General features: G+C 54.5%; 1 protein-coding gene across 5 annotated transcripts in view; it reads left to right on the top strand.

Moving 5' to 3' along the window:
• The window catches only part of LOC128902051 (CBP80/20-dependent translation initiation factor-like), a 157,347-nt gene that overhangs the window by 121,343 nt on the left and 21,441 nt on the right, over nucleotides 1-14,563 (top strand). For all 5 annotated transcript variants that reach the window (XM_054184380.1, XM_054184381.1, XM_054184379.1 and 2 more), the window contains one exon: nucleotides 13,306-13,461. In XM_054184380.1, the coding sequence (XP_054040355.1) occupies nucleotides 13,306-13,461 (156 nt within the window). The remainder of the gene's footprint in view (nucleotides 1-13,305; nucleotides 13,462-14,563) is intronic.

Raw genomic sequence — 14,563 nt, 5'->3', positions numbered from 1 at the left:
GGCAACGTGGCGAGGGAGAGCCGGGCATCGCCTCCTCGGAGGCCGGTGGTGAGATGAAGGGGGGGAGGGGGGGGTTTAATGGAGCGCCAAAAGAGGTTTAACCCAAGATCTGGGGGTTTTAATGGAAAAAGAAAAGGCAAAAAGTTTCCCACCGATAGGAAGGAGGGGATAGGGTCAGGAGCTGGTGCCCCGTAAGCACAAGGAGCCCTCTGAGCTGGGAGGAGCTGAGCCGGACCCCAAATTAAATCAGCTGTGGGGTTACACCGCACGTCATTCCTCAGCCGAGCCCGGGGGTGGCTTTCGGGGCTCGCAGCCCCTCGAGGAGCTGAGGTGCAGCTGGAAGTGGCCACAGGGCCATCGACGTAGCAGTGGGCATCACAGGGGATGCCAAGGGCTTGTCCCCGCTGTCCTGCAGGTAGCCGGGACCACCCCCGAGGCAGCCGCGCTCACAGCTCTGCGCAGAGGAGGTGTTTAGTTTTCAGTAGAGGAGCATCACGGAGTTGAGATTGATGGGAAGCAGGAATAAATTGAAAAAAAAAAAAAAAAAAGCCTTCAGAGTTTTAAAGAATGGCATATTTGACTTGAATTCAATGTGCCAGTAAGATTTTATATTGCAATGCTCAGATGCGTCGTGAAAAAAATAGCCGTCGCCTTTACTCTGTAAATAAGTTGCGCGTGGTTTCTCCTGGCTCTTTTTCACCCCGGAGGCTCCTATGGTGGGGACCAGCCCCTGGTCCAGCGCGCGGCGTGACCTCAGGGATGGCGCTTGGTGTGCCATCATCTCCGCTGGCCGGTGGACGCCCTATCCGGGCATCTTCCAGTGGTGGTGGGACTCAGCGGAGGTTCCTCTTGGTCCCACAAGCTGGTGGTGAGGAATGACCGGAGCATCCCTGGCTGAGCTGCTGCCTGTTTCTGCTGCCTGCTAAAAGCACAAGCGAGTTCAGACCTGGCGGGGGGGGGGGGGGGTTTGGGTGGTGGGACCCGTGCACACCCGTTGCGTGAGCTGCAGCGGGGAGGCAACGCGCAGGCAGAGGCTCCGCCGGGCTCTAGGTGGAGACTGCAGACTGTGCAGCCTGCCTGCGGCCTGCCTGCAGCCTGCCTGCAGCTCTGGGCCGGATCCAACCGTTGCTTGGTGGGTGAGGATGCTCGGGGGCCACGCAGGGTCCCCCTGGGGCTTTGGTAGGAGAGGTAGCAAAAAAAAAAAAAAAAAAAAGCCTCAAAATCCATTTATCCATTGACTGAGAGGGGAGGAAATGCCAGAGGACCCCCCCCTCCACCCGCCGAGCTGGAGGCAGGGGGGGCGCTTCAGTGCTGAGATCCTCTCCGAACTGGCCGGACAGGCATCAGCTCTGGCTCTCCGTTTTCTCCTGAAAGGCTCAAATCCAACCCCAGGATGCAGGAACACGTTCCTGCCAGCCCAGGGACTCAGCCGGCCTACGGCCCCCTCCTGCCGGACCATCTGCTCCTGCCTGCTCCGGCATAAATCCGTCTCAAGCTGCTTGCCGCCGTCCCGAGGTGGGGATTTCGGGATGCTGCGGGGGTTGGAAGATCCCTGCTGCCGGTGCCCACGGCCACCCTGCCATCCCCAGCCCTGCCCTTAGCCGGTTCCCTTCGCCGGGGAACAGGATTTTTGGAAGCTCATGGGGACGCTGCGATGCATCGCCCTGCCTGGGACCCATCCTGCAAACCCCTGTGTCCCCCGGTCCCTTTGCTCAGGGATGAAGCATCCTACTGGCAGAGGAGCGCTGCGGCGCCAGGGACGTCACCTCCCGAGCCAAGGCCAGAGCAGACGCAGGTGCCAGCGTCAGCTGGGGTTTGGCTAGAAGGACGTTGGGGAGGGCAGCACCTCTTTCTCTTTCCTGGGAATGGAGGAAAATAGGATAAGCTTGTGCTTTGCCCATCCCTGGCATCGCTCGGCCGCGGGCACACGGGATACGGGGGCTGCTGTTGTGCTCACCAGCAGGAAATCTCTGATTTTTTAAGGATTTCTAGCTGAGCCGCGAGAATTTGTACCAAATTCGGTTTCCGACCGTGTGGCCTTGATTGACACGCTCAAGCCCAACCTGCCCCGAGCAGATTTTGGCCGGTCTTTAGAGTTGGCCTGCCACGGGTGGCACCCTGAAAGGACAGTCCCGTGGGATCTGCAGCGTGGGTGTCGCAGCGTGGGCACCCTCAGCATCCCCCCCAGCCGGGATTAGGCTTAGTTTTTTCGCTGCTGGATATTTTGGTGTGTACCCACCCGTCAAAATCAGGATTTGGAGGATCAATGCTGCCGTGGAGTATCATTGGGCACCGCCGCATCTTTTCCTGCTCCTGCCATCGAAACAAGCAAATGCAAAACCATGGTGTGAAAGTGGCTTTGGTGGGACGAGTCCCAGGAGCGAAGGAGCCAGAGGATACGCGGGGTGGCGGGGGGGGGGGGGGGCGAGGAATGAGACGCGTGAGAATTGTTTCGGGTCCTTGTCAGGCTGATCCCGGTGCGAAACACAGTATCCGAGTCCTGAGGACAAGGACCAAACGATGCGTGGCCGGATGATGCCACCCCATCGTGACACGTCCTCTGGTCTCCTCAACGGTGCTGCCACCCATGGGGTCCCCCCCATGCTCTCCCGCCTTTGCCGAGCATCCGAAACCAACGCTTCCTTTTCCCCTCCCAGTGATAAATTCCTCCACTTTTCTTTCTTTATTTTTTTTTCTTATTACTATGGCTCTACGTATTATTTTTTTTAATAAAGAGGGGCTAGGAGAAGCATCTCTAGCGATGCTGGGAACCGAAACCCAGCGGTATCGCCTCCAGTCCAGAAGCAGCAGGAACCGAAAGCGAAGATAGTGAGAGCAAAACGTGCGCCGGCGAAGGATATGGTGTCAGGCTGGAAAAACAAAACCTTTCCATTTCGGCTTCGTTAATAAGAGTAAGGTGTGTTTTCTTGCGTCTCTTTAATATTCCGGCCCATGCCGTCCGGCGGTCTTACACGGTGATGCTCGCAGTCAGCCGCTCCGCCAACGGGCTGCAAAATAGGCCGTGGAAACCATGAGCATCCCTTTAGAGATAGAAAGTTTGGAGGGATCGAGGGGTTTTGCAGGTTAATGTTGTTTTCTGCAGCTCTTTTCTGTAATTTCAGCTTTTCCAGGGTGGACGGGCAGCTTCGGAGGCATTGCGGGGTGTGTAGGGCGTGCTCCATACCTCCATGCTTCAGGGGATGAGCAGAACAGATCAATGCGTCTTTTACGTCCGTTTTAAAAAAAAAAATAAATAGCCAAATAGAACATTTGCTATAGCAGAAGCTCCCTGGCTTCATAGCATTTGTAAATATTAGCCCCTGAGAAAGATTTTCTGAGCTCTTTTGTTTAAAGAGCATTTTTTAGCAGGCTGGTACTTCACCTCCAAGTCCCGTCTTTCAGCGATGGCTTGTCCTTCATCCCGGGGAGCCCAGAGCTGCGTTTCCAGCAGGGAGCTCCGGTACCCGATGCCCATCGGATGCTTGGCCATGGCGGGGCAGGGGCGGGGGTGGGGGGGAGAGTGGGGGTGAAAAGCAGGCGGAGGAGATAAGAGGGTTGTCAGGCCCTTTGCTTTCCAGCATGTTTGCTCAGCGACGTCGAGTGCTGGGCCAGAGCCACCACCTCCCTGCAGACTAAACAGTTGCAATGTTTTCTCCCATGACCGAAAGAATTTAGAAAAGGGTCCCGGTATGAAACTTTACACGAACTCTGGGTGCCACGAATATCTCTGGCTGCGAGTCTGTTAACCCTTCCGATTGCCTCCTCGCCCCTGCGGTTCAGTCGCCGGGCAGATGAAGGGAAAACCCATCCCACAAGGAATCTGGCCCGTTGCCCGCGGGACCCCCCGCGCTCTCCCACCCGCCGCGTTTTCGCGCGTCCGTCTTTCTTTTTCTTTGCTTTCTTTTCAAGGAGAAAGCCAAGATCTCTGGCCATAATGGAGCCCTGGAGTTCTCTGTTCAGGAAAGACGTGGACCTGTTGGAGCGGGTCCAGAGGAAGCTACAAAAATTATCAGGGAGATGGAACACCTCTCCTTTGAGGACAGGCTGGAAGAGTTGAGGTTGTTCAGCCTGGAGAAGAGAAGGCTCCGGGGAGACCTTCGAGCCCCTTCCAGTCCTTAAAGGGGGCTTAGAAGAAAGATGGGGACAGACATTTTAGTAGGGCCGGTTGGGACAAGACAAGGGGTGGTGGCTTTAAACTAAAAGAGGGAAGATTCAGACTGGATATAAGGAAGAAATTCTTTATGATGAGGGTGGCGAGACACTGGCCCAGGTTGCCCAGAGAGGTGGTGGAGGCCCCATCCCTGGAGACATTCAAGGCCAGGCTTGATGAGGCTCTGAGCAACCTGATCTAGTTGAAGATGTCCCCGCTTATGGCAGGGGGGTTGGACTAGATGGCCTTGAAAGGTCCCTTCCACCCCAAACCATTCGATTCTATAATGCCCTGGGCCTTTTGGACCTGTTTGTAGCCATCTGTGTGCCTTTAGGTCCATCCAAAGGTCGTCCGCTTCCCTGTGCCACCCAGCTCAGGACCTTCCACTTCAGGGGCAGGTTTTGGGGATGGAGGAGGCCACCAGCTCTTCATTCATCCATAGGTCCTGGCCGCAGAGAAGCAGAGGCCAAGCTTCGGTGTCTTGCACGCCGCAGCCAGCTCAGCGGAGCGATGGTCCCGCCCCATGCTGAAGAACCACCAAGCACGGACTCGCTTCTAGAAAGGGCTTAGCATCCCGCAGGAAAAGCATCCTGCTGCCAGCTCCCAGGCACCCAGGAAAATCCCTCCTAGGGCCGAGCCCGAGGAGCACCCGTGCAGAAAAGCTCCCGACGGCAAACGGGATTAGCTGCCTGCTTTTTTTTTTTTCCCCTGCCTGCTCTCATTCATCCGTGGTCAGGCTGGTGCAGCTTCGGTTCAAATGCAAGCGGAATTTCTCCAGCCACGGCGCCTGGATGAAGCAGCACCCGCCTCCACGGCCGCTTTTCCTCCTCTTACATCCCTGTTTGCAAACTTGGCCCGTCTCCACAGACCCCTCGGCACCTCCGCCTTTATAAAGAGGACGCGTGGCATGTGCGGGGCTTAAAATAAAAAAGCAGAGCCCGCTGGCAAAAGCCAGCTGGTCCCTGCCGCGTCCTCCAGGGTGCAAGGCTGGGCATCTCCGCCTGCGGCATTTGCAAGCAGGATCTATCCGTCAGCCTCCATGGAGGTCTTGGTCATCGCCCCAAGTTGGCCTTGGCCGTGGGATGGGCATTGTTTCAGGCACAAAAGTGGCCTCTGAGCAGATGCTGGGGATGGCGTTGGGGCTCGGACCTTGTCTTGATGCGGGGAAGGGCTTCGAAACTGTCCATCAAACCATTCCCACCTGTATAAAACAGCCCCTCTACGCATTTTTGGAGGATTTCTTCAAAGCAGCGTGGTTTTACACTGAGCTCATGCTTCAGGGAACGTGGCCTGTGGGCTAGGACATTTATATTCATATATTTTTCCATGCAGTGGGGGTGCCAGAGCCGCTGCGGATGCTGGGATGGGCAGGCATCCGCTGGGTTTGATCCCCTCCCTTCCCACCGCCTCCACGGAGCAGGGGGGGATCGCTGGCCCGGGGACGGGATGCTCTTGGGGACATGGATGCTTTGTCCCCGTCTCAGGCATGGCTGCCCAGGAAAGGACTCACACGGTGTTTCCCAGCGTCCAAAGGTAACCCGAGGTTTTCCCACGCACGCTCGCAAAGGCAAAGGACGCGTCGCTGCCACAGGGTTCCCGCAGCACCCACCGGGACGTAAACGAATATAACGAGGATCTTCTGCAACACACCGGAGGAGCCAGCCTGCCGAGCGGGAGCTGCCTCCTCCGGGCATTACAGCCATGGGGTGTCTGCGGAGTTGGGTCAAACTGGGTCGAACTGGGTCCCAGTTGCTCTGACGACAACCCAGCGAGAAAATTAATTTGTATTTCTTCACGGTCCCTTGTCTCCCTGCCAGTCCCTCTCCACGGGACTGAGAGGTTGGCTTCTGGCTCTCCAAAGGCTCATTGTTTCCCGGTGTCCGTGTGTCCTGCTGTGGGTCCGTGTCCCTCTGCTCGCTGTAAGATGTAGCTGGGGGCAGGCGATGGCATTCGGCTGCGCGATTGTGTCCGGGTTCATGGGATAACGGGGGCTTTAAAGTGGTGATAAACTGCTGTTATCCAGCTGAGCTGACGCCCTGGCCCGTGTTTGGGAATCCAGGACGGTGCTAGATAGGAAGGGTGGCAATAAAAATTAAGTAAGGAGGAAGACAGCTCTGTCACCTGGGTGCTGCTGGAGGAGGTGCTGGCAGACATCCTCTGGCGGAGCAACCAGAGCTCCCAGAGCATCCCACACTCTTTTCCAGAGAATTTCTGCTCCGTGCGTTGTCCTGCTTGGATATAGTCCTGCGATAACACGGCATAAGCCTTGGTAACTCGGTGGAGATGCGAATGTGTTCTGGTGGAAATGAGAGCCGTAAGCTCTGCTGACCTGTGGGACACGGTGTCTTCCCAGGATGTGGCCACGTCTCATTTCTGACGTTTCCCCTCCGCGAGAGAAAAGGAGAAGGAGATAACAGGAGACCAAGGGATTTCCTTTCCTCTTCTCCTTACTCTGCTTTCTCTGCACTCAGAGGGTCATTAAAGAAGATTTTTACACCAGGACGGAATGGTGTTTGCAGACCATGCTACTTCACCCTCCTGGTCATCTCAGAGCTTCCACTGAGACAGTGTTCCAAGATCTCTAGCAACTGCTAGGTGAAGAGCATCGCTTTTCTGTTTGCACATCCATCATTACGTTCCCACCTGGCTGCTTTAAACCTCAACTAAATCAATAATTAACTGCTTGAGCCTCTGCAGCCTCCGAGGACCTCAGAGACATCACTGGCTCGAGCCATGAGACGCCCACGTTGGGTGGGTAATTGCTCTTGATCCCAGATTTGCAGCCAGACGGAGAGGTCACGGTGAGACCGGGGGGCAGGAGGTTCAAATGACCACCCGCTTGGTCACCTCGGGGCGTTTGGAGACACGGGAAGTACCCACAGCTCCTGTTGGCTCTGGTTATCAGCATCCTCAGTTACCCAAACCTGAGGAATTTAAAATTCATGGATGTTCCTTCTCCTGGGAGTTTGCTTAGCATCTCCTTCAGAAAAACCAGGAGTTTTCTGACCTTACTTTCCCCTTCCTGCCCAAATCCTTTTGAGAGGAATAAGCACGATTCGTGTCTGTCCGGTGGCTGCAGGATCTTTGGTGAGTTGTTCTTGTAGAATTAGTGGCATTTAATGCAAGTCATATATCACCTGGTGGTCGACTGATGGGTGGTAGGGTGCCTACAGGAGGGTGGTCACAGTCCTGGTAACCTGGACCTTCACCTTGCCATGCATTTTGGAGACCTCTGTGATTAGAAACCTCCACAGAGCTGTGGCCATCGTGAAACCAGGTCCACGCTGAAGGCCACCGGTAGGATTTGCTGCGCATCCCAAAGTGACCCCGAGAAGAAGCCGGTGCACCTTCATCTGGTGCAGCTCCAGCTTGGAGGAACCGGCGCGATGAAAGTCTGTGGGAGTGAAATGCCTCATGGCTGGGTGAAGCCGGGACCTTTGTGAGGCTGGGCAGAGGGTGTCATCTGTAATTTAAAAGCTTTATCTGCTTTAAACGTCAATAGCTCCTTTGTTGGGGGAATAATAATTGCCGTGATTTGCATGTCTCAGTCAGACGCCCCAAAGCACTTTGCAGAGGAAGATGAGTAAATCGTTCCCGTTTGCCAGCTGGGAACGCATGAGGGTTGCAGAGGTGCACCCATGAGGGTGCAGAGGTGATGGAAGCCCACACAGGACTGGAAATAAATCTCAGTCTCCTGAGCTGCTGTTTCCCAGTCCTACGTGGAAGCTGTTGACACAAAGCAGGTTTTCTATCGTTGTCTTACTCTGCTTTGTCTTATTGTCCCTGTGCTGGCAGTAGCATGGGCAGGGATGGTGTGGTGGCATCTCAGTAGGGTTCAGTCCTCGGAGAGTGTCAGCGCGGTGCAGGCAGAGAGGCTGGGAGCGTCGCTGTGGGTGAGAAGAACCCATGGAAGAGCTGATAGTCCCACCTCGTGGCCCGCCATCTCCAGTGGTTTAGTACAGCAAAGGGACTTGTGTAGTGGTGTCCATGTGAAGTGAGATGTTCCCGATGAAGCTGTGGGTGGTAGCTCTGCTTCAAGGTGCTCAGTGAGACCCCAAACATCCATGGGCGGAGGTGTTTGATCACTCCCTGGTTTCTCCACCACCTCCTGAGCTTCTTCTGAATGCCGGTGCTCTAAACTACTCATCTCCCTGGGTTATACTCCCCAGAAAGCAAAGCTGTGCTCCAGAGCCTTCTCCAAGCCGGGACCTAAACGCAAGTATTATTTAAATTATAAACAGGGAATAACGCAGCAATGCGTTAAGCGTGCAAAACGTCATTTATCGGAGCCCTTTTGTAGGAGGGTTTGGGGAGGAGGGTGCGCTCCTCCAGGAGAGCGACAAGGGACGGATGCTGCCCCAGCCGCTACCCACCGCCACCCTCCTCCCACCCGTTTTATTTGTCTCAGGCCCTTTCCAAAGAGCCATTTAAGGCTCCAGCCTTTCGTCGCGCGTTGCCAGTGAGATGAAGTATTTAGCGCAGCCTCTCTCGGCGTTTTATAGAGCGCCTAGCACCGATATCTAAGCGTTATATATTTCTCTGTGCGCGGCATTTCTGACTCAGTATTTCCTGCCTCCTTGACGCTGACTGAATAAACAGCAGAGCGGGGGGACGGCAGAGCTGCCGGAGGAAGAGCCCTGCGTTTACAGAGCAACAAGCCCAAATTGTGTCTTTCCCCACCCCGTGCCCCCCGGTCAGAAGGTGGCGATGCTTAAATTAACCCTCCTTTTCATCCCGCGCTAAACTTTTGCCCTCTAACTTGCTGCTGACAGAGTCAGCCCATGAGCCGGTGGGCCCGGATCCGGGGAAAAGTTATTTGGGACTCATCTTAAAAAAAAAAGCGTGGCGAACTCCCAAGGGATGAATTTTCGGCTGCAGCTGTCTGGGCTGGAGCGAGGGCTTAGATCCGATGGCAAAATGCTACTTCTCGTCCCGCTTGACTCTGCTGCCCACCAAAAATGGTAGAGGATGGATTTTCCTCCTCTCCCATGGAGCGGCCAGTCCTTTTGGCTCTTCTAGCTTGGTCATGGTCTTGAAGAGGTCTCATGTTTGGGCCAAGAAGGGGTAGCGTTGCATGAGCTGCTTCTACACTGACACGAGGAGTGGGCTTTCATTTGGGTGCAAGAGCGAAGAGCCCCAAGATAAAGGTGTTTTCCATTTCCATTGCTGGCAGGAGCTTCAGCCAAGCTTAGAAAGGGTCCAACGGGGGAAGTCAGAAGGTGGGCTGAGCCGTGGCCCATCTCTGTCACGCATGAACACAGGCCACCCCTGACGTACCCATCACGTGTGGTGAGGCCCAACACGATGAACGTGGTTGCCCTACAGGTTTATGCCCCAAACTTGTCCTGTAAGAGACCTCTTTAGAGGTCCCCTCGGCATCCCTCCACTTGCCACATGGTTTTCCAATGAACTCTTCTCCCAAACCAGGCAGAGAAGAGAGGTCAACCCTCCTACCTGGTATAAATACATTTTATTTTAAACTATGGGCACTGAAGGAAGGTCATCCAGTAAAGGTGCCCAGATTATCTACAGGCCAGGGCACCCCCGAATTAGTAATACAATTTGTGTTTAAAAATACAGCCAAACTGATGAAAGATAATTTGCTTACTGCCCTGACATCACCACCTAAGCATGGGGCAAGCCAATCCACAGGTTATTTTTATATAACTCCGTGAGGCATTTCCAGAGCAAATAAAGTTCACTGGGCAGGGCAGTGACCCGGCCGTCTGGTTTCAGCGTTCTTCAACCTCCTCAAGGCTTCTCATCAGTGGTGTGGAGGTCTGCGGGTCAGGGCACGGCTCCATCAAATGTCCCTCAGGTGCGTGGGACATGAGTTCTCTTCTCTGCTGAGCCGCTCTTCGCTACCAGCCAGCTCTTCACCTCTCTCACTCTGTTGGTCTGGCTCATCCATTTTGGTCGCGCACCCTTTGGGGAAGCAACTGAGTTCTCCATGCCTGGCATGATGGTTGCAGGTCCTGCTGGGAGCATGGCCGACGTGCAGCCGGGTGAATCACACCCGTAACTCTGTTGACCAAATTACCGAGATGACAGCAGCGGTCTCCTCAAACGCGGGAATCCCAAGGGAGGTGGGACGCCTCTGCACGGTTGGCGTTCCTGTTGGCTTGCCCGTCTGTGCGTGCCATGGTTGTGGTCAAACCTACTGTCCGAAGGCCAAATGTTAAGGACAAAGCTCCTTGGGCTACCTTCCTTGTGCCTGCCATGACACTGGTGTAGCACCACCCTGCGGGGCCAAAGCAGATGGGTATCTCAGGATGCTTCAGGAGAGCACGTCCGGCTACCGTGGAGGTTCAGCTCCTGACAAGCCCAACTCTTGCCTGTAGGCAGGCATGGTCCAAAAAATGTAATGCCTACCTCTGGTGAGGTGCTTTTCCTACTTTGTCAAAGGAATCAATGTCACTCCCCGCTTTTGCAGAGTACCTGCAAACAAACCCCTTTTGCGAAATTTGGCCCAACCCGAGGCTGGAAATGGAGCAAAACTATTCCCACTGTGGTATCACGCTCTGGGTGAAAATGTTCACGGTGACCTCTGCACCCATCCCACCTTCCATCCCCTGCTCCCATCCTTCGTGGGGGTCCATCAAAGTCTGCACGAGCTTTTTTGTGACCTGGGGGGGGAGGTTGGGAGAGGACCCCAGTCCCTTTTCTTTTGCTTCTGAAGGGTCTTCTTCAGCTGCAAAGTTGAGGGCAGAGTCTTCATTGATGTCTCTGCTGGGTGGCATCACCCACCGGGTGCCGTAGGATGAAAAAAAGAGGGTGCTGGGTGGTGGCATCCTTCCTTGTCCGGCTCCCATCCCAGGCCTGTTGAGTTTGGTTTGGTGGTTGTTTTATGGAAAGTTTTTATTGGGATGGTTGGTTTGATGTTTTTTTTTACAGAAAATATTTTTTTTTTTTTTTTAGAGAAAATGTTGAAGAGTCATTTTTCTCTCTTGCAAGGCTGCGGAGCGGGCGATATGTTTGAAACAGGAACGGGAAGGAGGAGAGTTTCCTGCGGTGGTTTTTACTCTTTCCCAATAATCCGGGACCGCAGAGCCCATGCGGTTATCTCGAGCTGCTAGGAATTTCCCAGCGTGCCCCAGGGATCCTGAAATATGACCTGGTTCCCTGAGCGCATCAGTGTGGACCTTCCCAGGCAGGACAAGGGAGCTTCTGGGGGTTATCCAGCCTGGGAGGGGCAGGATGGCTCGGGTGGGATGCTGCATGAGATGCAGGAGACAGCTCAGTGCTAGGGGATGGAGAGGTCTCGGAGCATCAAGGAAGGGTTCAAAGGGTGGTTTTTGTCCCAGGGTGGAGGTGGCCAGTGGGTGACCTCTGTGGGTGGGTGAAGCTGGAGGTCTCCATCAGTCCAGACGAGGGACACGGGACGCTCTCGCTTGGTTTTTTAATTTCTCAATAGTCGGGAGGTCATTTCTCTTTGACCTTTTTTTTTTTTTTTTTAATTAAAATTCAAGTGAAAACTCCAGAACGACCAATTTGGTAACTCTGGGGTGATAACCTGAGCTGGCAAATAACTTCTCTCCTCCACCACCGCCTTGGGACTGGCTGGAGAATGAAAGGGCAAACCCCGCAAACTCCCCCAGAGAGTCTGCAAAGACCCGACGGGACTTGGCTACAGGTTGCCTTCGGAGTCGCAGACGCAGTTGGGCAATTGCCTTATAGAAATGGGTGTAGAGAGGAATTACTCATCGCTCTTTGGCTAATAAGTGCCTCGGTTATTTTACAAGGCTTTTTCCTGCATATGCAAATAGGTTATTTTTTTTATTTTTTTTTTTTTCCCCTTTTGTAATGAGACATATAAATAGCTCCTGTCTTGCATCTTCTACGCGTACGGTTGTGTCATGAAAAATTATCGTCGCGCTTTTGCCTGGCTTTCTTTAGCAGCTGCTTGACTTTTACCTTTGTTTCAAAAGAAAAATCTCCCGTGTGTTATCCGGGCCGTGAGGGCGAACTTTGGTGTGATGGCTTTTATATCTCCCCGGCTTTGCCCAGCGCGGCGGCCGATCGGCGCATTCGCGGCAGCGGAAGCCCTTTCATCTCGGGCGGTGGGAATAAAACCGCGATGAAAAAGATAGAAGAATTTATTTCGTCGCTGGATTTCCAATGTCGTGCGAGCCGCACTGGGGACGCCCGGTGTTGAGAACCAACTTGTCCCGTTCTTTCATTTGCCCCTACGTAGCGTCTGCTAATTTTTAATACCGAGGGAAGGTCACTATGGAGACAGACAAGCCAAGTCGCGTGGGACATCCTGCGATGGGCTCTGCGGCATCGCTGTGAGCCCAGGGAAACCCTCTTGGCTCTGAGTGCGATGCACCCTCTTGTGCCGTCCTCTAGAAAGGTTTTTGTTCGCTTTTCGGTGTTGCCCCTTGCTCTTTGCCGCGCATTCCCAACACACGCATCCCTTTTCGTATCCTGCCTTCGGGCGAACCCCTTTTTGTCTCCCTAGGTGGGGAGGCAGCTGGCTGCCCGCACGCTTCCTCTTGAGTTTGCTCCATAAATCACGTCATTCGGATAATCCTTGGTCATGGCAACCATCAGCTCAAGAGCAGGGTGACCTTTTAATGGCAAGCCCGGGCTGGCCTGATCTTCTCCTGGTCGGGCAGGGAGCCTGTCTCCGCTGTAATTTCATGAGACCCCAGGGAGCAGCCAGGCCATTAGGATGCCCCCAGCCAGGTCTGCTGAAGATACTGGAATGAACGGGCTGGGCAGGTCCACCTGGAGCACCAAGTCCAGCCTGGCCACCAGCATCCATTGTGTTTCCCCTGCGTTTCATTTAACCTCTTGATTGCCTCTTTCATTTGATCTTGGCTGTGCCGACGGAAAAAGAGTCCCCGCGTCCGTGCGAGGGAGAGGGCAGGGCGCGGGGGACGCCGTCTCCAGCGCAAGCCGTGACAGTTATTGCAGGGGTTGGTGATATTTCTGCAGTACCTGCTTTCTGGTGGCTTTGCTGTGTTGAAATTCCAGCCACTCCGCGTGCGTTGAGTAATCTCCCCGCTGTTACTAAAGAGTCAGTCTGTCTGTCTTCCTCCCCCCACCCTGAGTTTCAATTTCCTCCTAATTCTCTCTCTAGACAGCCGTTGCCTCTCCCATGGCGATGCGGTTTTGCTGATGCAGGCCTGTTGTCTCTGTCCCTCTTGCAGAAGGATTTCACCATGCGGGAGGAGTTGCAGCAGCGGGACGTGGAGCGCTGGCTGGGGTTCATCACCTTTCTCTGCGAGGTCTTCGGCACCATGAGGAGCAGCACCGGAGAGCCCTTTCGAGTCCTTGTCTGCCCCATTTATACCTGCCTCAGGGAGGTAAACGCCTTCAGAGTTTGTCCTTCTCCACCCGCGGGCCAAGCCGTTGCGTTGCAGTGCTGAGGTGCCCACGATCCGGAGATGTTGGCTTTATGATTCCTAAAGGTTCGCTTTGCCAGCATCAACACTTCTCACCCCAAAAGCACCTACGTCTGCAGGGATGCTTGGATTTTCCCGGATATTGTGTTTCTGCTACTCAAAAGCACGTGCTCCAAGCAGGACCCCTTTCTCCAAGGGTTTGCAGAGCCCAGCGGTCGGGATTGCGAACCCAACGTTGGAATTTGCAAATCCCAACGTTGTGAAAATCCCCACCGAAGTGGCCAAAAAGCTTCTTAAAAGCGGGTGAAGCCACCTGAGTAGATGAGACAGACTGAGGGGAGGAAAGAGGGAGGGAGGTGAGGTCCCGTATGTCCTAACTCCCCACCTAGTGCAGCAGAAACCCAGCCCGACCAGCAGCATTGGGGACATTCCAGAACCTGAGCTCCTGATGAGCTCCTTTCAGAGCCTGAGCTCCCCACGGTTCGGGTTGGTGGCAGAAACCTCAGTGAGGACAAACAGAAAAGGCAACTCGAGTGTTAAATGTTCAGTAGAGCGGGAGAGGGCTCTCCCCCATCCTATTTTAAAGGTGGGTTTTATGCTCCCGCCGCCGTCCGTAGGAGACTTTCTCCGAAAAAAATCTGCTGCCTTGCCCAGGGTTGGAGCCGTGAATCTCAAATTGTCAGCAGCGCTTTGGTCGGGCCGTAAATAACGCGCCGCAAAAGAAGTTCTCCGCTAGACCTTGGGCGAGGGAAGGATGAAGAAACCGGCGGCGATGACTTTTTTGTCTTGACGCGCATGGGAGGTTTTTCTCTGAATGCGAACGCGTCGTAAACATTTTCTCTTCGCAGCGATATTTGTGGGTAGGGTTCACGGGCGGTGACTGTAGCGGTGAGAAAGACTCCGAGCGTCGCCATGAGGCGCGCATATCCCGAGGGGGAGGTGGGAGAGGGATGCTAAGAATAGCCTAACTTCCCCAAAATCTCTGCCCACAGCGGCATGTGTCACCTTATGGGGAAGATCTTGGCGTCTAGCAGAGTCCCCGTTCCCCTCCGCTTCCCATCAC

The sequence above is a fragment of the Rissa tridactyla genome, chromosome W (genome assembly GCF_028500815.1).
Source record: "Rissa tridactyla isolate bRisTri1 chromosome W, bRisTri1.patW.cur.20221130, whole genome shotgun sequence".
NCBI lineage: Eukaryota > Metazoa > Chordata > Aves > Charadriiformes > Laridae > Rissa > Rissa tridactyla.
Note: the sequence above shows the minus strand (reverse complement) of the source record. Positions and strands in the feature narration are given on the sequence as shown.